At 41.9% G+C, this 22,696-nt stretch overlaps 1 protein-coding gene across 1 annotated transcript in view; it reads right to left on the reverse strand.

Moving 5' to 3' along the window:
- The window catches only part of LOC133981956 (transcription factor SOX-6-like), a 110,476-nt gene that overhangs the window by 5,956 nt on the left and 81,824 nt on the right, over window positions 1-22,696 (reverse strand). Inside the window, exons 8-13 of the mRNA XM_062420838.1 lie at window positions 21,860-21,939; window positions 13,856-14,005; window positions 11,895-12,072; window positions 10,335-10,537; window positions 3,080-3,188; window positions 1,699-1,869 (exon numbers count right to left, since the gene is read on the reverse strand). Of these exons, the coding sequence (XP_062276822.1) occupies window positions 1,699-1,869; window positions 3,080-3,188; window positions 10,335-10,537; window positions 11,895-12,072; window positions 13,856-14,005; window positions 21,860-21,939 (891 nt within the window). The remainder of the gene's footprint in view (window positions 1-1,698; window positions 1,870-3,079; window positions 3,189-10,334; window positions 10,538-11,894; window positions 12,073-13,855; window positions 14,006-21,859; window positions 21,940-22,696) is intronic.

Here is a 22,696-nt window from a genome sequence, read left to right on the forward strand (position 1 = left end):
TTATTTTCCCCGGTAAGAGGACCTTCTGAACAAGTGGACAGGGCCATTATCACAGGAATGCAGCACATCTGCAAAGCACTTCGACAACTGATTATACACACTCCGCCTAGCTCCTCTGTTTATCAAGGTTTATCACAAACCAGTCTTGTACTTTTGTGACACAGGAAACAGTGAGGAGTCTTTTTTTAAACCTGCCACCCACTCCCAAAAGTCCAGCTGTGTTATTATGTTGGAGAGACGCGCATTGTACACATGCAGAAACATACACATACACAATTGTGCACTCTGAGTTAGGTTTTTTGTTTGACTCAAAGGCATGATACATTTTCTTAATGTTTCCTGCCCACAAGATCTTACCGTTCACATCTGACTGTAAACATGACTTTTAAACCAATCATTTTACCGTGATGATTCATTAAGGAGTTTAAATATCTCACTTCAATTGAAATTGTGTTTTTGTTCATTCTGAAACCAAAAAGATACATCCTACAAGTGGCGAACACAATATGCCTCTTTTATCAGACTCTGTTCAAAGCTCCAAGTCAAGAACACAGATTCACCAAGAAAAAGCAATTTGTTCACGTTGCTTCGGCGGAGCATTTACATTCACCGACCCTCGAGCTCTCTGGAGCCCTGTGCTGGACAGTGGAAGTCTTTAGAACGTTTCACGAATAACCGTTAAGCTCAGCGCCGTGTGAATGGCTATCTGTGTTGAGGTGGTTAGCATCAACACGGCTACTTTTTAACTGAATGCATCCATCACACTAGTCAGGCTGACACAGTAGAGCTCTGTGTGCGAAGTGTTCCAGGTTGAAAAACACACTAGTCCTTCTTATAGTCCGCAGCCTGTTGGTAAGAAACCCTGTGAACTGTAGCATATAGAGGCGGAGTAACCTAAAGGCCACTCGACGTTTTGGGGTCTTACCGCTTTTCATAAAAACATACCCAAATTTCTTAAGAAGACCGATTAAAAGTGATTTTCACATTTTCATCCCAATGCATCCAATAGTTGTTAGGTTCATGCAACAACTGATTGCGACAGAAAATCGCACTCCAGAAAATGCCTCCAGAAAGTACACAGAAAATGGTGAACATTAGATGAGAAGATCAATGCCACTGTCATAATTCATGTCCCTTAAATATATAACTAGCTTGGCTCAGTACATAGACTTGAAACAGAGGGGAATAGAGAACCATGCTCTGTCCTTTACTAACGAAATCCTCCCATCAACACCTCTTAAGCCAACTAATTAACGTCTTACATCTCCAGGCAGCCTGTTTCCAGTCCTTGTGCTAAGCTAAGCTAATCAGCAACACGTATTCGGTATTGCTCTTTGCATCTAACTCTCAGCAAGAAAGCAAATAAGCATATTTATCAAAATGTCAAGCTACAAATTGGCATTTTTTAAATTCTATTTTAATCTAGAGTTTTGTTTTATGGTTCTTTGTCATCTAATTTCCTCCCATCTTTAAATGATAAACACAAACAAATATATTTGTTTGTCAAGTCACTCTGACTACATAATAATTAAATATTTTCACAAGGAGATAAGAAAATAAGGAAAACTCTCCAAAGCATAGCAGTACTGTTCAAGGTATTCAGATAAAAGAAGGGAAAAATTAAGGGGAAAAGTCACGCCTGGAATTTGTAGGAGTTCAGGTAAAGTTCCTGTCAAAAATAAATCTGTATAATCTCACCTAGGATCTTGCTGATGTTGGAATTGTGCATGTCAGGGAAGGTCTGCAGTATCTTCCTCCTCTCGTCTTTGGCCCACACCATGAAGGCGTTCATGGGCCTCTTGATGTGCGGCTCGTTGTTGTTTCTGCCCCGCGCCTCCCTGAACACTCGTGCCTCGGTTATATTGTTGCCTGTGTGACACAAAGGAATAACATTCCTTACTGTACATGTGCATCACAAAACACATTCATCTTTCATGCGTACACCTTTCATACTTTCATTGCAGGAATTTAGTAGCAGTAACGATGAGCCCTTCCTGTTTGTTTCCATACCCTCCTGGGCCCCTTTTGCCTCCTTCGGGAGAGGATGTATAACAAAAGTAAAACAAAAGTCCGTAGGGGGTCTGGCTAGGATGCCCTGAACATGCTCATACACAAACTGTACACACTGTAGTCAGTCTGCTTCCGCCTGATACTATCTCATTGCCTATGCTCCTGTGTTTACTCCTCTCATTCTAAACTAAACCGTGATAAGCACTCCTCAACCCCTCATCGCCTGTAAACAGTGGGGCTTTATGGGAAACAGGTGGGTTGGGAGAGAAAGACTTCACACACCAAGTCAGTCCTTAAACTACCCAATGAAGATTGTGGTTATAGTATTTGAAATATATTAAAATAATGCGTAATAGACGAAATTATGTTCTATTATTATTCATTAAGATTTTAGGAGTACTTATACATCCAATACTTGGTTGACTGTTAACCACAAGAAGCTTGCTGCCCGTCCTCTACAGCTTTTGTTTGCATACTTGTACTGGGTGGAATCTTGTGTCACAAACACTAATTGTGGACAAGGGAGGAGGATTCAGCCTCTTGTCATGTACTGTACTTGTGGGAATAATAACAGTGTAAAAATCTTTCAAGAGCGTAAAATGTTGACATTGAACACTGTTTAGTTGTTGAGGCAGTCCTTCACTATTGCTTCCCAGGGAGCACAATAAATATTTGTATTTGCTGAATACCTGCATGTTCAGGCTTTCAGGCAGATTCTTTTTTCTTCACCGTGGAGTTCTGATATATGAGGCCCCCAGAAGTGGCGCCTCTTCTAGGAGGGGCCCCTGGAGTTATGGGTCACTGGTATCAATTTAGTCTGAACAGGATGTGACTGCTTCTACCTGAGACTCTGCCTTTCAAAACTCCTGAAACTCCCTCATTTATTTTCCCCGTAGTCCTCCATTTTCCTTCCGGTTTTTTGCATCTTTTTGGCTTTAAGCTACCAAAATGATGAATGCACGATACTAAAAGTAAGTGAAACTCCCTAAATCTAGCAATCCCAGAGCCTACTGACAGTAAAGGGAGGAGGAGGGTACAGGGGAGATAAAGACAGAACACAGCAGCTTACCATCCAGATCTTCTGGTCTCGTCAGGTCAATTACTCGATGGACCATCTTCCCAGCATCCTCCCCGAGCTTCCCCAGGTGCTGGCTCAGCGTCTCATAGTGCAGCCGCTCCTGCAATGTAAGAGGAGGTATGAAAAGTTATTCAAAGCAAGCCGCACATTTTAGTACAACTGGAGCATTGCTGAAGCTTGAGAAATGTGGAATGAGCTGTCAAGAAATAAATTCTCAGTTCCTGTTCAGATCGTATTATCTAACGTCTGGATCAAGTTCCTGTGTATGTTCTGGCATGATTTAAATTGGGTAACTACGGATGAGTTTGATGGTAATGACAATAAAACAAATTGCTGGGATGGAAGAGAGTCAAACACAACATTGGGCAACACTGGGCAGCTTCACTGTGTTTTGTTTTGGTTTTTTTGTTTTTTAATCTGAGGAGAAGAAGTCATGAAGTTGGTTATGTGATAAGCTAATAGACAAGTCAGAGCCCCTTCCAGGTCATGCTAATCACCAGCGTCTTTCCCAACCGCCAATCATGTACTCTCTTATTCTGCTTTCTTTCCTGCCACTCCACTTCTGAGACAAATAACTTCTACAAGCAGCCTGCCTTGGGGCCTTTCAGCTAAAATTACCCCACCACGCTCCCAAACTGCGGTGGAAAACATCGAACCCTCCGTACAGCTACCGCATATCCACACTACTCCTCTCCTCTTCTCTCTTCTCCTCTGCCCCCCTCTACCCCTCCCTCCCTCTCCTCCTTTTTCTGGTGACAGAGGCATTTTGTTTGACGCAAGAAATGGTTGCCGGGTGAAGTCATGCCGCGGTAGCCGCTGGCAGAGTTGGTGGAACTTAGGGGCCAGCGTGTATGTGTGCATATGTGCGCGTGTGTGTGTGTGTGTGTGTGTGTGCGCGTGTGTGTGTGTGTAGATGAGGAGTCGGCGCGGGCCAATGTCAGCACTACGGCAGGGCTGTAATCAGGCCCACCACAGAACATGTGCCTGGGCAGTGCCATGCTCACCGCAGGAAGCAACCGCCTAACAAAGGACTAAAGAAAAGAGAGAAAGACGGAAAGACAGAGAGGGATAGAAAGAAAAAAGAGGAGGAGTAGAATGGAAAACCGGTCCAGAAACAAGAATAAGGCCTCGGACCCACTGAGAACTAAACAATACCCTGCGGAAAACGATCAATGCTCACGGTGATGCTTGAGAGTCAAATGGTGCCGCTTTGTTGCTGAAAGCTGACATGGAATCATTTTGTTGTTCTGATTTCATCGCTAAACCTCCTCAGTAGTCAGACATGCACAAATGTTTCTAGTAGAAGGGCGGAGACCGATGGAAAACTAATTCAGAGTGGAGTCAAGGTTTTGGAAAATGGACTAGGACAGCATCAATAGAGGTAGACTGATCCAAAGTGAAGATTAACAGCAGACCTGGGTTAAAATTTGCAAATATTCCCTGCGGTTGGTCCACTTTTGGTCTACTTGAAAGTTCTTGTGGCAAATGCAATAAGGAGCATTGCTTTGTTTAGTCAAGATTGAAATAGGTTTGGCTTGTGCGCTCGCTGGTTTGATACTGGACGGTTGCCTTTTGGAGCGGTGTTATAAACTTTTTTTTAAAAAACTTTTTCTTTTATGTGACTTCATTTGTATTTTGTGCACTGTTTTATTTTTCACATGTGAAATTCTTCTGTCTATGGCATCCCCTAAATTCTTCATAACATACGGACCACATGGTTAAAATAGTTGATGCTCAGGTAATTACAGTGAACTGAACTCGTCAGAGGTATCATTGTAGCACCTGAATGGCTTTGATACAATTAAACACATCCATCACATGTTTGATATTACATTACTATTTAACACAGGTTTGAATTGGAGCAAAAAAAAGTTGTCAGAAGCAGACAAGCTGACTAACCAAAGACTAAATTAATCAAACATGATGAAGGACATGTGCAGGTGCAAAGATAAATTAAAGCAAGTGGAAAATTTAGACTGACGACTAATTAAAAATATCAAGTTAAATTACACTGAGACTGTAGGAATGAGGAGCTCGACATTCACTTTAAAACATTTAATCTGCACAAAAGACAGACCAAAGCACTGGTACAGTATTTTTAACACACTATTGCTTTACTGGGTCTTGAGCCCAATATTATTGCTGAATGTATATTTCTAAATTTAAGAGACACCCGACTCTTTTTGTTCCGCCTGGTCTCTCCTCTTCTTGGCGTTTGCATCTCTCCAGCGTTGCTAAGGTAACACTCTAAACATTGCTTTTCTTTTTTTTTTTTCAATCCACACCGTATTGAGCTCATTACCACAGTTACAACTCGCCTACCGCCAGCACGGCCTGCCTCCAGCTGACCCGCAACCGTTTACTGTCTCCTCCCGGACCAATCAAGTTTGGCAACCTTCTCAGCCCCCCTCCCAGCGTTCCCTCTCTCTCCTCCTATTTTCTTCATCTTTCATTCCTTCTCTCCTTCTCCAGACTTGCTGTGTGTCGATAGAGCTGTCAGTCAGCTCTGTTCTGTTTTTTTCCCTCCTCCCCTCCTCCTCCTTTTCACCATTCCTCCTATTCATAGCCCTTTTACACCCCACCACCAGACCTCCACCCCTTGAGGCTCCAACCCCAAAGAAGTAGACACTCAACAGTCTATTTGCAGGTGCCAGACTCAGCTTTGTAGTATACATTATTATAATGTATATCATTCAGGCTTCAAATACTGCAACATTATGTCGACCTTTAATCAAGACTTGGAACTGTCTGAGCTGCCGGTTTCATAGGCTCGTTTCCTCCAAAGACCAAACTCATCAACGGAGCCAATATAAACTTCTATACAACCGTTTATTCCCTCTTCACTTCCTTCCAGACACAAAGACTGCAAGCATGTTGACTGACTTTATTTAACAGGACACAGATAAAAGCTATTATGCTATACATTTAGAGACCTGGTCAATTTAAAAAGTGTCAAAAAAAAGTTAAAAAATAATTACTTTCTGAAAGTATTCAAAAGTTCAGATGAAAGAGGAATGGACTAAGAGGGATGTATTTTAGTTAAAGGAGTGAATTAAATAAACACTGTAGTGAAAAATAACTTGTAGCAGAACTTGCAATTTTAGAAAATGTTAACAATTTATTAAACAAATATAAAATGTATGATTCATAAACACTGTTTTGGTGTTTGTGTAGTTAGGACAAAAATAACTTTTGCTCACTGACTTTTGATGGCAATTTGTTTTGTAAGTAGAGTAGGTGCATAAGCTCTGGATTCAGCCTTCACTTATTTTAGTCAGTGTGGTTATGTGTTGTTTTGTTGTCTATTCTAATTTTGAAGGGATTCATTGCTTAATTAAATTAATTATGAGTTGAAATGAGTTTCATTATTATTAAATTTAATACAAACTGATTAATCTCCAAGCTCACTTTTGGCATGACTGCAGAGGGATCCACTGGTTTTTACACATCCAGAAGACAAACGCTAGAATTACCCATCATTCAATGCTTGCAATTAGGCTGCTAAATGATTGTGTGCATAACCAGCATAATCCAAAGTAAGAAAACAGATCTCATTGCAATACAATCTATTTGTGTACATTCTTATGTGGCCTGCAGATTTACCTGCACTCAGTCTGGCATCGCCTACCACGTTCACCTCCTGTGGAAACAGGAAAAGCCCTCTGTGGCTTTTTTTCTATAGCATTTGATTAACCTCAGCAATCTCCTCTGCAAGAATGTCATCTGTGTGAGACAACATCCTCGTTAAATCTAAAGCTGCTACATGTTCTCATTTTATACTCTAAAGATAGACCCTGAGAGAACAATCTATCAGGGACACATGGTTCATTTAGGGGATTTCAACTAAAACATGTAACTTAAGTAATGTGCCAATCTCTCAAAGACATGGTGTTTTCCTTTAAGTGGGCTTAGGGAGTGTTTTGTAACTGTTTAGATTTTTTAAAAAGTGCACACAGTCAGACACACACACACACACACACACACACACACACACACACACACACACACACACACACACACACACACACACACACACACACAGACACATGCATACATGAACACGCCCACATGGTCATACACAGTGGCTATTTCAGTGAGCTTTGGCAGCCACAGGCCAGCTGGAAGCAACGTAAGCGTAAGGTGATACTCAACAATGCCACTAACTGGCCAGGCCTCTCGTCTGTACACCAGCTATAATGACATTAACATGGCCAAGATCAGTGGAGAGCCAGGACACACACACACACACACACACACACACACACACACACACACACACACACACACACACACACACACACAAAGGAGACCAAGATCACGTTCAGCTAGGGAAATGTCTATGTCTTCTATGCTTGAAATGAATGATTTGGGACAAAAATACACAAACAGAAAGCAGCATAAACACAAACACACACTCAGACGTCACAACGACGTCTCCCACTGAGTCAAATCAGCGTAGGCAATAAATAGCTCAACATTCAACATTACACTGAGTTACCATTTACAGCAGTTGTCTCACTCCCTCCAAAGGAGCCCAATACGCTGTGTTAGTACAATGTCATAAAACAAAAAGGCTTGGGCAGAACTTCAAAGTTTCAAAGGGGAGGATTTGAGTAACAAATTTATTCGATGAACAGAAAACAACATACAAATCCAAGGTAAAGAAAAAGAGCTGGTCTCGTTGCCTCCCGAGGTGGAACGGTTGAGTCACACTCGCAGTATCCAGCAAGTTCCATCCATGAATTGTTTAAGACAGAGCAAAGCCTTTGAGCGCCTCAGAAAAACACACACACACACACACTTCTCCATCCCAAAGAAAAAAATATGTATTTAAAGCTAAGAGAAAGAGTCTTTGAGCTGCTGTTGTTAGGTAACGAATAACAAACTGACAACAAACATAAGGCCCGCTGTCGTCCTTGAACCGGAAACAATTACTTTGAGACTTTCCAAATGAGAATTTTATTAGAACGCATGGAGCTATAAACCAAATTACTGCATTGCTTTGGTTTTGTTCTTATAAAGTTGGAAAATATAGAGCTTGCAAAGCACGTAACACTCTCCCTGCAATATACTCACCTTAATGTGCGATCATTTCAAAGTTAACTTTTAAAAAGCTCTTTTAAGCAAAAACTTATTTAGTCAAATTGGTGTATTTTTATTTATTTTTTTGCCAGACCTGCAGTAGACAAATCACATTAAATCTTAATAAACAATTTATTAGTAAAGGCTGTTGTATAATTTATATTTATGAGTTTCTTGGTGTTTACTAGTATAATGACTTATAAAAAAATCAACTTGGGACTGAGGATAAGTACAGCAAAGATATATTTTGCCAGATTTCGGATGTTTTCCTCCTGAAGATGCAAAGCAAACAAGTCCAAAAAATTCAAAACAGCCTATCCTTGGAGTGCACCAATCATGACCTACTTGGGGTTGTTGGGTTCAAAGTCTCCACCCCTAAAATATTCATGAGTGTTTCTCCTCCTCCTTCTCCTCATCCTTGCAAGCAACATGGGATCAATTGCACAGGAGAGTCGGTCTAATCATGTTTCCTATATTACTGAATGTCTGATCCCTGGAATCTGTGATTGGCTGATCAGACTGATTGAAGATGTTTTTGGAATACGGCTCTCCCTGTGGATATGAGATCCTGGTACAAAGGCTCTGTCTTCTTCAGCCCAACAGGGGAGAGGTGAGTGGGTGATGGAGGTGAGCATGGGGTGGAGTGTCCCATGCAGGAGAAAGGCCCTTTAATTGGGCTAAAACCTTGAGGCCGGGATCCCCCCTTCAGGGCAAGTGGAGAGCTGGACTCCATTATACACACACATACAGACACACATACTCACACACACACACACACACACTAATGTTAACACCATCTCCTCTCCAAAAAAACACCCACTCAGTCTCAGTGAAGGCAAGCACACAAACACACACTCACACGCCAAAACCATCACTTGTCATTGGCCCAGCTGCTCCCTCTTCAAAGCTGTTGGCTTCTGGGTGGCCACGGAGATGAGAGGAGAAAAGAGAAGTTCTCAAGAGCTGCAGCCCCAGCCAAACGACAGCAAATATCATCCCTGAATATTCTTCTGAATCGTACTCGAGCAGAGAAGAAACCTTGAACGCTCGGCCAATAAAATATTGGACAAAATGTGACACAGAAGCAAGGTTTGGAGCTCTACAGAGGTGTGTGTGTGTGTGTGTGTGTGTGTGTGTGTGTGTGTGTGTGTGTGTGTGTGTGTGTGTGTGTGTGCATGCGTGTGTGTGTGTGTGTGTGTGTGCATGAAGGAGAAAAAGAGAATATACTGTAACATGGATTTTAATGGCAACGCTCATTCTAATAATTTCCTTTCTGCATCCACTTTTCTGTTGGCAGTGGTAGAAGAGGTATTAATATCTTCTACTGAAACAAAAGTAGTCTTACCATATGGTATAAATACTCAGTTACAACTGCAAAGTCCTGCATTCAAAACTTTACTTGAATAAATATATGTAGAGTGTGTTGACGTATCGGCTCAAGGAGTGATATCAACTTCCTGAGGAAATGAAAAGAGGCTTTCTGGATTGATAATCTCAAAAGCTTGTGAGAAGATTTAGCAGTTTTTTTATAGTTATTTAATGAAAGACAGTTTTGTAGTTTTGCTTTCGTATTGTCCTTTGTGCAGCATCTTTTAGAGGCTGGTCAACTATGTGTCTTTCATCTTTATTGGCTAACTGATAAAGACTCATTCTGTAAAACACCCTGATGAAAACCCAAATGTGTTGAACAAATCTGAGTCGCTTTGCGCAAGTCAATTACTGTCAGTGAGCTATTTTTTACACTCAAGTCAAAGTATGAAATTACAATGAGCAACATATACTTTTTCATGCAGAATGTCCTCTTTTAGAGTATTTTTTTTAGCTAGTGGTTTTTTCATTAACATTTAAGGAGCATTTTACAGTTTTACCTGATCCGGGTGGACCTAACTATAATATTTTTGACAGTTAAATACAATGTAAAAACTCCAGTAGCAGTACCTTGAAATAAGGTTAGGGTTAGGGTTCTTTGTCACTTTCCTTCACTGCGTGTGATTTGTCAAATGTACTTGCTGTAATATGTATGTCTCCATCATAATTTGTTCTTCAAAGAAAAGAAAAATTCCTTTGAAAACTGCATTTAGACCGTTTGATTCTTATAAATCTTATCAGTGTGTCTGTGTATCTTCATATTTAGAACCGCACGTGATCTGTCAGTCTCTCTAACCTTGTTGCCGTTGTTGAGGCTCATGCTGCTGAGGGCGGACAGTTTGGCCTCCAGGCTATGGTGTCCCGGCTGATGCTGCTGCTGCTGTTGGTGAAGCTGCTCCCTCTGGATTTGCTCCCTCATGCTCCTGGCCTCCTGGATGGCCTTCATCACGGCGTCCTGGTCCCCGAACAGCGCTGTGGAGTTCAGGCTGGAGAGGATGTCTGGAGGGAGGAGGACAGGAAAGAAAAAAAAATTAACTTAGACTGAAAAGAAAAGTTTGAAAAAGCTCTGTATGGCTCCGTAGTAAAATACTTTTACAAAAAGTTCCACATTTACTGTTATTCTCCAAGTGTGACAGTCCAAAATAGTTCATTGGAAAAAGATATTATTTTAGTAGTATTTTTTATGTGCCTATTTCAGCCAACCAAAAGGTTTTGGGTCAGATGCTAAAACCACACCTCTAACCATAGAACCCTTGAAGAAACCTGTTTCCTGTGTGAATTGTGGTGCCTGTGTGTCATTTCATGCTCCTCTTGAAAAACAGAGGACAAGTGTTGCAACCCATTACTTCATAGTAGAAATTGCTATTAAACAATATCGAAACATCTGTATGAAAACTCCTATTTCTTCTCATCTCTTATTGGGGCCAAATGTTGCTTTTTGTTTTTTTCAATCTTCTTGTGCCTAAACACGACAGAACCTCCTCCTCCTTGTTTATGCTCAGTGCTTCACACGTCTGAAGCCAATGAGCATTTGAAGAATAAGAAAAAAAATAAATAAAAGGATGCAAAGTTTCCGTTGCCCTCCTCGTTTAATTAGCAGACAAGTAGGAAGCACTGTATGCTTGGGTGGCCGTTAAAATGGGCAAAAAATAACTTTGCAGGGAACACAAGCATTGCGTCCTCAAAGCCGCTCCAGAGGAGCTGGTGAAATTGTTTTCTGGGGGGATATAATGAGAGGGTTTAGATTGGCCTTAATAACAGATAGCAGAGGTAGGGGCATAAAAGGTCTAGCGCGGGCAGACAATGATGTGAGGAAGCTCTTAAAAACCAAATAACGTGTGCTGGGTTTCACTGCTTCCGCTGCCGGGGTTTTCATTGGGGCTAAATACAGGGCTTTGGCCTCCTGTAAAACACAAATACACACACACACAGGTCTCCTCTTGGGGTTGAGGTGTCTGCAGTCTATCAGGCGCATTCGACGCTGCTGATTTGTCTGTGTGTGGCGGGGAGGAGGGAGGTGTTTGGGTGGGAGATGTTTTTGTTTTTCCGGCTGAGGGGAAGGCACAGCTTTATACTGCTGTGTGGATGTACAGTACAGATGTGAACAATACAGTGGTGTATGCAAGTGTTTGTTTGTGTGTGAGAGCATGTATGTGTGGAGTACGTCAGTTTTTCCCCCCAATTTTTCCTTGGCATAGCGAAGCAGCATTTTCACCGCATTGGTTCTTATTGAACATGTCAGTAAAGCCAATGCTGATCTACTTCTTTTAGGCTGCTAAGCAGGGTGGCCCATCCTGTCTGCCCAGTGGTAAAGGAAACACTGGTGTTACAGTGCACGTATGTGTTCATTACCCACCCAGAGAGGTGTTCCTGCCCATGGTAGAGATCGGGCTGGGGATGCGGCCCTTGCCCAGGCCAGTAGGGCTGGTCTTGTTTCCGGAGAACAGACTATGTGTCGGGGATGTCGGGGAGCGGAGAGGCTCAGCTGTCTTGGGTCTGGCTGAGAGGTTTAATGGCTGTGTGGATCCTTCCTCCTGTAGGTAGAACAGACACAGTGTCACAAAAAAACATTTTTAAAGGCTTCAGTATACAGTACAGAATATCAATATATATCAAGAGAGAAGTCTAACACAGTCCGACAAATGAATCAAATGTTGTGGGGCAGGATTTTGTTTTTGTTTTGTTTTTGTTGTCTGTAATCTTCTTACAACCACTTATATTCATGTTGTGACCCCTGGTGGAGTTCAAGATCCCCCAGGCTGGAAACTGCTGGTTTAAAGCAATACTCCACCCAAAAGTGTCAAACACCTACCTCCTGTAGGCTTGAAAAATGGTTGTTAAATGACATGACATTTGCTCATTACTGTAAGTGAGCACAGCACCTTTAGTTAGCTGAAGTCTGTTAGTTACAACGAATTTCAGTGGTGACCTGCTCTCATGAAAAAAGATATCAAAACATCCACAGAAACTTCTCAAATCACTCCTACAGCATAATCCACTTCTCTATCTGTTCATATTTGAAGTATTCTCAAAACAATAATTTTGCCAATTTATGGCTCAACAAGCTACTTGCAGTGGAGCAGCTGTGTACTTTCACATAGGGTGAGACAAACATTGTGTATTTAGCTGTATTTTGCCAAAACTATAATGGTTTGGAACATATTGAGCATATGTAAGGGTAGCAGAGAAAATTATGCAGAGGTTTGCTTCTATATGTGTACTTTTGTATCTGCAGTGAAAATGGGTCACTATAATTGACTGAATTCAAGCTGACCACAGCCGCTGATTTCTGACCAGTCATCCCTGTCAGGTTTTTTATTCTTCAATAAATGAATTCCACTGCTAACCTCAAAGAACCTGGCAGAAAAACAAAGCCGGAGTCACTGTGCATCTTCTTATCTAAACAATGGCACCTTTGTTCATGTGATTCGTCTATTTCTAATCAAAGGTTCATGACCACATTGATCCCCATAAAGAATCCCTGGAAAAGGAAAAGTAGTGACAAGAAGAAAAGGTCCGCACGTCAACACGGCCTGAATGCGGCTCTTGTGTTGGCAGCAAGCGCTTAATGAACGCGGATCTAATTTGGAGCTGAGCTTCAGCTGAGGGAAGTGTTGAGAAGGGAAGGAGTTTAGGGTGAGCTTGGGGGGGGGGGGGGGGGGGGGGGGGGATAGGCTGCGGGTGGCATGCCAGAGTGGGGGGCTGCGGGGTTAGTGGAGGGTAGGGAGTTTGGAGGGCATAGCACTACTGTTTGAGTGCGGTGAGCTCTGACGCCGGTCTATTGTGACGCCGGTTGCAGCTGTGCCCCACACACACACATGGCTTCCATTACTGCCTCGTCGCTGAGTAAAGATGAGGCGTACGCTCTCTCCAGTGAAGAGGTCTGGGCTCCTGCCAAACAGCAGCCAGCGCCAGTGTCAGTTTGTGTGTGTGTGTGTGTGTGTATGTGTGCGTGTGTATCCGTGTGTGTGACTTTTAAATAAGCTGTTTCTAATTGACGAAAAAGAGTGCAGGGCCATGTGTGGATCAGAGTTTCAACAACTTCCAAATTTCCAGTGCCTAACATTTACTTGCACTGTTATCATCATTATTATTCTTGTGTGTTTTCCTTTCATACATATTAGCAATAATACAAATAGAACACTATACTGATGTTGCTTTCTTTCCTTCTTTACATGATTATATCTAATTATCATTTACTAGATCATAGTACATAGTCTAATTTTCTCTATGATTATCTTTTCTTACTATTTATCTCTGCATCGCTCCATTTACACACATGTCATTTTCCAGAATCATTTGCAACAATGGTCTCACCTTAATATGAGTGACAGGACTGGATGATCTCTTCTCACTCTTCAGGGCAGAGGGGGAAAGGGGACCGGAGGAGTTGGGAGCCTGCTGGAGGGGAGCCATCTTGGCTCCTGGTGAGATCTGCATGCTTGCCAGCTGGGCAGCATACAACTGCTGCAAAAAGAGAAGAAACCAGCAAAACCGACAGGCTATTAACATCGCTCGCCAGCAGCTAGTCAGTGGTTTTCTTCTTTCATTCTCTCTCCTCTTTCCTTTGTGCCCCCCACCCCCCCACCACCACCACCACCACCACAACACCCTTGATCCTGTTGTATTTTTCCTGCTGTACCCCTCCCTGGTACTGCTTGCGTCCTCTGAGGTTCGATGGGTGTGTGTCTGAGCCAAACACACACGGACCTCTGAAGGAAACAGATGTGCATGTACACACACCTAGATCTTGAAGTCGACATGAGTGTCCCACACAAATAGAAGATTTGTTTGAGGGGGTGAATATTTATCTGGGAGGCCGGCAAAACATTTTTACTTTAAATTATCTACAATCCATCTCTGACAGTTATTCTTTCAGCAGATGCTCGGAGCAGCTTGTATATCTATTCACATCTAGAAATAAATCTAGACAATAGCTAGAGCAACTTTTGAATGCTTTGCCTGAAGTCTCATATTGACTGTCTTTCTGAATACTGATGATTTAGTTCTGTGAATAATGAAACAAGCGTTTTAGACAATGCCTAGCTCAGTATTACAAACAATAAAAAGCTGGTTTCCCTTATTTTTGAAAAACAATGTGAACCACACTGGAAACAAACCACACAGTCTTTTTGTTATCCTGACTATTTAACCTTTTTTAAAACTCTTGGCTTTCGTAGCACAGCTGTAATTTTAAATGGCAATAGTTAAAATCAAACCAAATCAGTATTTCAAACATAACTTTATGGGCCCCAAAAACACGTAAAGACTATTTTTGTCACAAATGGTGAGTGTTTGAATCAGATTTTCAGTCAAATGTTCCCTCCTTAACCTAAATCCAAAACAATAGTTGACACAGATGTTTAACTAGGTATAGTCATACTGCAATAACGTCTTTGGCAAGTGATTCAATTGAAAAACGTTAGAAAAATTGCGTAAAAACAATAGAAAACTAAAAAAAGACTTGGAAAGTATAACTATCAGCCTTCGGGGTTGGACGAAAACATTAAATGTAGTAAAAAAAAAAACTGTACAGATTTTCCATCCAAGGTACTTAACAAAAATCAAAGAGTCAAATACTCGGCCCACAGTCCAGGGTCTTCTGAATCAAAGCTAGCTGGCCAGACAAACCGCTGCCCGAAACCACTGTCAACCCCTGTCTAAATGCATTGGAGTGTGAGTGCTGGAGTATCAAAGAGCCTGTCCTCAGGAAAACCACCCAGACGTGGCTGGCCTTCACTGAGACTCCCTCCTCTCTCTCTTTCTTCTCTGCTTTCATGCTTTCCTCTCATTTTTGTTAGTCTCACCTCATCTATACTCTCTAGCTCCTTCTATGTTTGTCTTTCTTTTGTCCTACTTTCTTTTGATCTCCCTCAGACTTTTTCCCTTTTCCTCCCGTCTCACAGTTTTGTTCCAAAATCATTTTTCATATCATCTCTCCCATCTCCATCCCTTTATCCATTTCTTTCTCTCTCTGTTTTCACTCTCTACCCCTCAGCCTAAACGCCCCCCAGTGTTGTGAGATCTGATTTCCCTGTAGTCAAAACTGCAAAGCCTCCTGGGACCAGAGATCCAAAAGCAAAGAGAGCGCAATATAGAGGGAGAGTGAGGGGATAGAGAGAGGGAGTTGAGCTGCAGACACACGAGACCACCGTCGCTTCACCTCCGAAGCACCAGGCTCAGCGGTCGGGGCCAAAGAAATTGGCTGGCCCTCTTTCCACTTCTCTCGGAGCGATATTAAACACAAACAGAAGGGGCCTCGCCGTTGAAACAAAGCCCTGATGTCACGCCGCTTATTTTCCTTGGAAGGCACCAGGAGCGATCGGGCCAACCCCTGGCGATATGAGATCCCCATAAGAATGTGCCTTGAATGGCTGGTGGTGAGGCCTCTCGCGTCAATCAAGCCGACCGCAGAGTTACTTCTGGTGATGCCTGATATTCTTACAGCTCTAAAGGGAGCTGGGGCTAGGGCAGACACACGAGTCTTTGAGGTAAAACACACAGTTAGGATCTCACACCCGCGCCTGCACAAACACACACACACACACAAACACACACACACACAGTATTAAGTATTATGTGAAAGCATAGCACCACGGCCATTGTGCTGTTAGCAGCGATTCCAAATAACACTAAGGAGAGAAAACTGTTGAACTAACAAAAAAACAGAGAATGAGAGCTTTAACCTATTTTTTCTCCTTTTCTAAAAGACACTCTGAGATTGATTGGTGACTGGGGAGGCCAATGTGCAGCGTAAACAACCCCAACAAGAGCTCTCGCCATTCACTCAATGCCCCAAGGGAAGACAATGTTGCAATTTCCTAAATTACAAATTGACAAAGAGGGCCTCAAACCTTGCCTCATCTGTCCACACTATTTGACTGGTCATTGAATGTTAGTGCTTATTTGACTGAAATCCAAGTGATTGGTCTGTCATTTCTGCCCCTTATGATCATCAGCAGGTTTTATGACAACCTTGGCCTACTTTGGCATAATACTTAAGAAAGCAAAGGAGGTGATGTTGTTGTGGTTTGGGTGTGGGTAGAGCTGTCTGGGCTGGTGCATACTAGCCTGCTAACAGCCTTCTCAGTGCTCAGAGTGGCCTGTCCCATTAGGACTGAGTGGAGAATCCCTTTAGCTGGCCTCTCTTAGTGTCGAGCTGCTATCGATCTCAGGGGTACACAAAACAAATGAGGTTTTGTCTTTTTCAGCAGGTTTGCAGCAGCAGGAGGAGGAGGAGGAGAAGGGGGGGAGGAGGGGGAGGAGGAGGGTGAAATGGATTGACTGCTACAGAGCTGGCCCACACAGAAGACGCAGTCTAAATATTGCACCGGGAGCGTTAGCTGTATCCAAGACAGTGAAAGAGATACACAGAGAGGCAGGCTGCATAAAGACATCCATTATCTCCCTTCCAATTCTCTTTCATGGAGCAGATGCTAAGTTTTTTAAGTCAAGAAAAACAAAACTGATTGCCATTCAATTATTGTCCTCATCTTATGACAAAAGAACATACAATTCCGGCCAAATTTCCTTATGAAAGCAACTCAGAAACATTCAAAACTTCTTCACCTTCGTCTGCATGCATCAGACACAGGAAAAGAAATAGGCAGAACACAGAGACAGACAGCGAGAGATGTCTTATGATTTCAACAAGAATGTCTGCTAAGCAACTGTATTTCCCTCGCATTAGCCGTGCACAAAGGGAGCCTTTCTTCAGCAGGAATCCACTGTTTGTGAAGGGGTCTACTCCAAGGTTCTGGAAACAATTGGCCTGATCAAGTTCCCACGCCGATAGCACGACATTTGTGCTATCAAAATTGTTAGGTCAGGTGATGATGGGTCAAGTACAATAGGGTAGTTTTTTGCCAGATATCTCTCTTATCCTGTTCTTGATTTGATTTGGGGGTTTTTTTTCTCACTGATTGAAGCATGAAACAAAGGAATTTAATCTTTATTGCTGTTACATTCTGAACCCGGTTTCATTAGAAGAGGCAAAGATTTTGAGAAACCTCTTGTTGCTTCTGCAGGTTTCTTTTCACTGAAAAACATTCTTTTTTGTATGCCAGTTAATGCCCGCTTGACCATCAGTGCCAGCCAGCTGTCTGAAAGAGTGCTACAGGGCAGAACTTCAAAACATCTGGAGCAATCTGGCTACAACATCTGTCCATCCTGTGCTGAGCACAGATCTGGCATTAAACGAGGACCTTTACGGTATGATGCCAGCTGGTGTGTACTTGACTACAGTATGCTGCAAAGGAGATTGCTAAAGTTGAACTAACATGGTGTAATTGCGTATTTATAATGCTTTTTTATAGGATAATGCACAGCTTAACACACTGGGCTATTGTGAAGTGGAGCGTAACTGAGACTAATAACTAAAAAGAGTGAAAATTGCAGTGTGGACAATCATGTTAAAATATTACCAACACCTTTGTAGCAGTGCCTTGTTTAAATCCCAGCAGACTGACTCACCAAAAGGCAAAGTCATTTGCTAAACAAAGAGCGATGGAAAGCACATTCTATTGATTAAAGATGATGATTCATGACTTTTTAATGCATGAATCTAGCAACATAAATTAGACTACACGTTTACCTCACCACATAATGCACATTTCATATTGTATACAAGCCTACTGTAAGTGCATGTCTGCTACAGAATTAAAGAACTAAAGAATGCAACAGTGCATTTAGCCCAAGTTCACACATCAGCAACATGCAAGCAGCACATAGCACAAAGTTAAAGGATGAAAGCAAAAGACAGTTTTTATGCATGACAAAGAAATGTTGAGTAAAAACAGAAAAAGTAGGAAGAAAAAGTGTTAGTAAGACTGAGTAAAAAACATCCATTCACAAACACTGTGAGAAAACAGATCGTCAATGTTGTTGTTGTCCCTCACCTCCCAAAGGCAGAGCCCATAAAGAAAGCAGAGCCAGAATTGAGAAAGAGAGAGAAAGACGCTCTGGCACTACAGCGTAACCACAATGGCAACATGCAGGCCAAAGAGCTTAAGATAGTGCAGGAAGTAGAGAAACAAAATGCCTGTGTTCTTCCCATCAGTTTTGTTGTAAATCAAATTTATCAACTCCCAAATCATTGATGAGTCACATTGTATGTTTGAGTCATTGTTATAAATCAAAGCAACATGCTGCAATGCTGGAGTTTTTCTTCAATTTGGGGAAAAGGAAAGGCAAACGGCTCAATTTTTAACACATTTCCCAGACAAGCTCACATGCACAGCAAAGATATTGAGTGCATGATACACGTCTATAGAGAATACAGGGCTTAAAGTTGTGTATTGATCCCGATTGATTTATGAGAGACTAAACATTATAAATTTCACAATGTCAGATTTTTAAATTCACTTTGCAGGCGTTTTGATTCTGTCCATCATGTATCTGTGCAATTTATTTATTACACTATGGTACAAAAAGTGCTACTGGCAATTTTTTTAAATGAAGATACATAACTAAACAAGAACATGTCATAAATCTCATCATGATTGCTTTTGGCGTAGGTATTGTTGTCAAAACAATGTCCAAACATGTGCTGGAAGCCAGCGCCTCCGTCTCACAAAAATTCCTCAGATAATTACCCTTTTTTCTCTCATAAACATTTCCCCCACGCTCTCTGTCTTTCCTCCTTTTCCCAGTCTCCTACTCGATTTCTGCCGAGATGAGAAGCTTCCTCTTTCATTCAGGTTTCTCTCTGCCTCTCATTCTCCTCGTCTCAGGCTGTGTTTAAATGCGAATGAGTTTGCATCTCCGAAATCATTCATCCTCTTACCTCTCACTCACCGTACGGCTCTTTTGATCATTTCAAAGCCAGGAGAGGAGATAGGCTGCGCCGAGGCTCCGATCCCCTCAGCGCAGCACGGCGCTTTGCTAAGTCAATAGCCGCTAATGAGGGCCTCGATACGCGAAAACCACAATACAAATTGAATAAACTGAGAAAAGGGTTCTTTTAACACTGAAAAGCCATGCTATGGTAATGAGTGACATGATGAAGCAATATTGTTTGCCAGTGAAAAAGCTTTTGAGGGCTTTTGTTCTTTCCACTGATAGTAGGTACAGTAGCAGTGGTGACGGGGGTCGTGTTGTGAAATTCCAAACCGCCTTCAGGGAGTACAGATTTCATTCTTCTTTTCTTTTCCTTGTTTCACTTCTTTTTTTCTTTGCAAATATGTTCTATGATAACCATTATGGGTAAGTGCTATTCTCAAACCACAGGTGTCAAGCAGCAATAAAATATTTGATGAATTGCCTGGGCCAGGTGTTGTGCTGGTGGGGTGGAATTCCTCCGTGATTCATCATAACAGCCTTTGTCTGATACAGCTGACAGGCAGCAGATAAGCAGGCTAGCACGATAGCGTCGGCCTAAAGAGCTTCATCTTAAACCACCGTCACGTTGGTTTATTGGGGAGAAAAGTTAACTTCATTAATATTCATTAAGAAAAAAGCCTGAGATATGAGCGCACAGTACAGTTATGCCTGCTGGGCCTCCTCCTGCTTACATTTGTGTTTCACTCCCCATTTTATTTTATTTTATCAGTGTGTTTTTGGGGGACACTGCAACATGGAATATAACGGTTAATGGTACAAAGAATGAAAATTAAGAAATAAGTAATGGTAGCAGCTAAATTCATATTTTAACTCTCATTTTTATCTTTGTGGCCGAATATCTGCATAAGAGTAGCATTTCTTTCTCTGATTGATGATCAAGTTAGATTTTCTGTGAGTGGCGCTCACTTATTCAACAGTGCAGCCGTGATGGCTATCACATCTCCTGCAAGGTACTTACTTCTTCTTTGTTATTGCAACCTCTTTTTCATAGCAGAGGTGTCTCCAAGGTAAGATCCACCAGACACTCACATATCACTTGGCCTTTTGCTCTCATAGGCAAGTTTCATGTACTAGGTATAGACTGAACTCTCTATTATGTTGTCTGAGTCAGCGATGAATAGGGAGCATTTAAAAGCCACTTATTTTATGAAAATATTGTATAAATACGTTTTTTTCCCACTTAAACTCAGGGTGAGGTTACAAGGAGCAGGGGTTTTGTTTAATTTTCCCAATGTTCCTTATCTTGGCAGTCTTTTCTATGTATGTACGCACCTCTGAACAACTGTCTTGCTTGCTGGTTACACCCACAGGATTAAAAGGCACATGTACTTTCAGTGTATAAACCCTCGCCATTATAGCTGGGTCTTTGTTTCTGCTGCTGTTCTCAAACTTTGTCCTTGAGTTGTTTATTTAGTTGTGAAACACTCACTAGAGATATCATCAAATTGAAGAGGCACTTCTACAGTTTGCATTGTAGGCCTTTATCCAGAAACAATCCCTCAAATCCTAAATTATGTGATGTTGGTTCTGGCCTCTCAAGAAAAACAACAGGAATAGTTGTGTTAGTATGTGCCCTCAAAAAACATATATTTACGTCCAAGTGACGAAGGCGTCTAGTGGCTGTAGTAACTATAATGGGAGCAAAGGAGGATATCGGGTGATGTTATTCTACAAGCAACAAAGTCGAGGAGATCGGAGTGGACGGATGGATCAACGAAACATCCGACTTTAACACCACTGTGTAACGGCCGCTGTTCAATTCTCGTGTCCAAACACAAATCAACCTTCTTTTTATAAAACAGGACCATGAACGTCCCCGAACCGCATCGTTCATACATTAAAGGCCCTTAACCTTAACAAAGTAGTAATTTTAACCAAAACTATGGTCTTTTTCTAAACCTAACCGAGTTGTTTTTCAGCCATAACCTAACCAGACCTCAATCATGTCATTGACACATCATAAAACGTATTTATTTTTCAACAGTGCTTTTTAACGGTTTTGAAAGATGTGGAGGAGTGAATGTACCACGTATGTATTTTATCATTTAAGTTGGAGGACTTTGGTTGTTATTAGGTTACATTTAAGCAACTTATAATATTTTGGTTAAGGTGAGGCAATTGAGGTTTTAATCATTGCGGGATGTGCAAAAATGATGCCAATTTAAAAAAAAAACTTGAGTTCCTGAGTTCAAAGTTTTCATGAGTTCAGCAGTTAACCTGGAACTGAAGCATATTTCTAACAACCACACACACCGCCTGCAACACTTCACCACTTCAGAGTGAAACAGCCTTTTTGTAGTGTTGAATTCACTGTATGAACCGTTTGTAGTGGGGAAACATACTCATCCGTTTATTAAGAGTTGGTTTAAAAACAAAAATCACATTTTATGACTTAACTTCTAGTGGTATCTGGCCATGTAGACAGTTTTGGTTTATTGTGCTGATTTTGAAATTTCAGGTGACCAGGTGTTTTAGTCTTACCTGTAGTTGTAACGGGCTGAGTCCAGACGCCGCTGCAGCTGCCATTGTCGATGGAATGAACTGCATGGGGTAATTCTCACCTGTTGAAGAACCAAAACAACACATATTGTAAAGAGAGGTGGGGCCAGGTTATTGCACAAGAACTAACCTGCTCTTTACCTTTCGACCATGCCTCTGTCTCCCTCTTTGTCTCCCGCCTTGTTGCTCTCTTCCTCTCATGTTTTTATTAATGTCAAAAGAAACACGCGGGGTCAAGAGTGTTTTATTTGATGGTAATAACATTCATTGTCGGTACACAAGAGTGGTTGAGACCAAGGAGAGTAGAGTTCAAGTCCAGCACTTGCTCATTGGGATGCACTCATAAATTTATACGAGTACCGTGCATAACCCCTGCTGTGTGTCCCTAAAAGGCTTTCCATGTCCGAGCCTTTGTTGAAAACAGACCAAAGTCAAAGGAGAGAGTGCAATAATGGCTTTTTAATCCCTTTCTTCATTTCTGCCTCCCTTTGCAACCTCGTGGGAGTGCATGCTCACACAGTAGGAATACATGCGGATTATTATAGTATTGAGGGTCAGTGCTGCATGGCGTCAGGCGAGCACCTGGTGGAATGCATGTAAGAAAGGAATGTGTGAAGGACAAGGAGAGAGGAAGAAAGCAGGTGGTGCAGAGAGTCCTACACTAAGAGGACAGTATACTTGAAGAAGTGTTTGCGTCTTCAGTTGTACTGCGCTGCCTGTCTGTGCAAAATCCTTGCGGACTGTCAAAACAGGCAAGATGCACACACTCCTTTGATTTTAAGTGTTTTTTTTGGGAATGCATTTTATTTTTCTGTCTCA

The sequence above is a fragment of the Scomber scombrus genome, chromosome 6 (genome assembly GCF_963691925.1).
Source record: "Scomber scombrus chromosome 6, fScoSco1.1, whole genome shotgun sequence".
Lineage (NCBI taxonomy): Eukaryota > Metazoa > Chordata > Actinopteri > Scombriformes > Scombridae > Scomber > Scomber scombrus.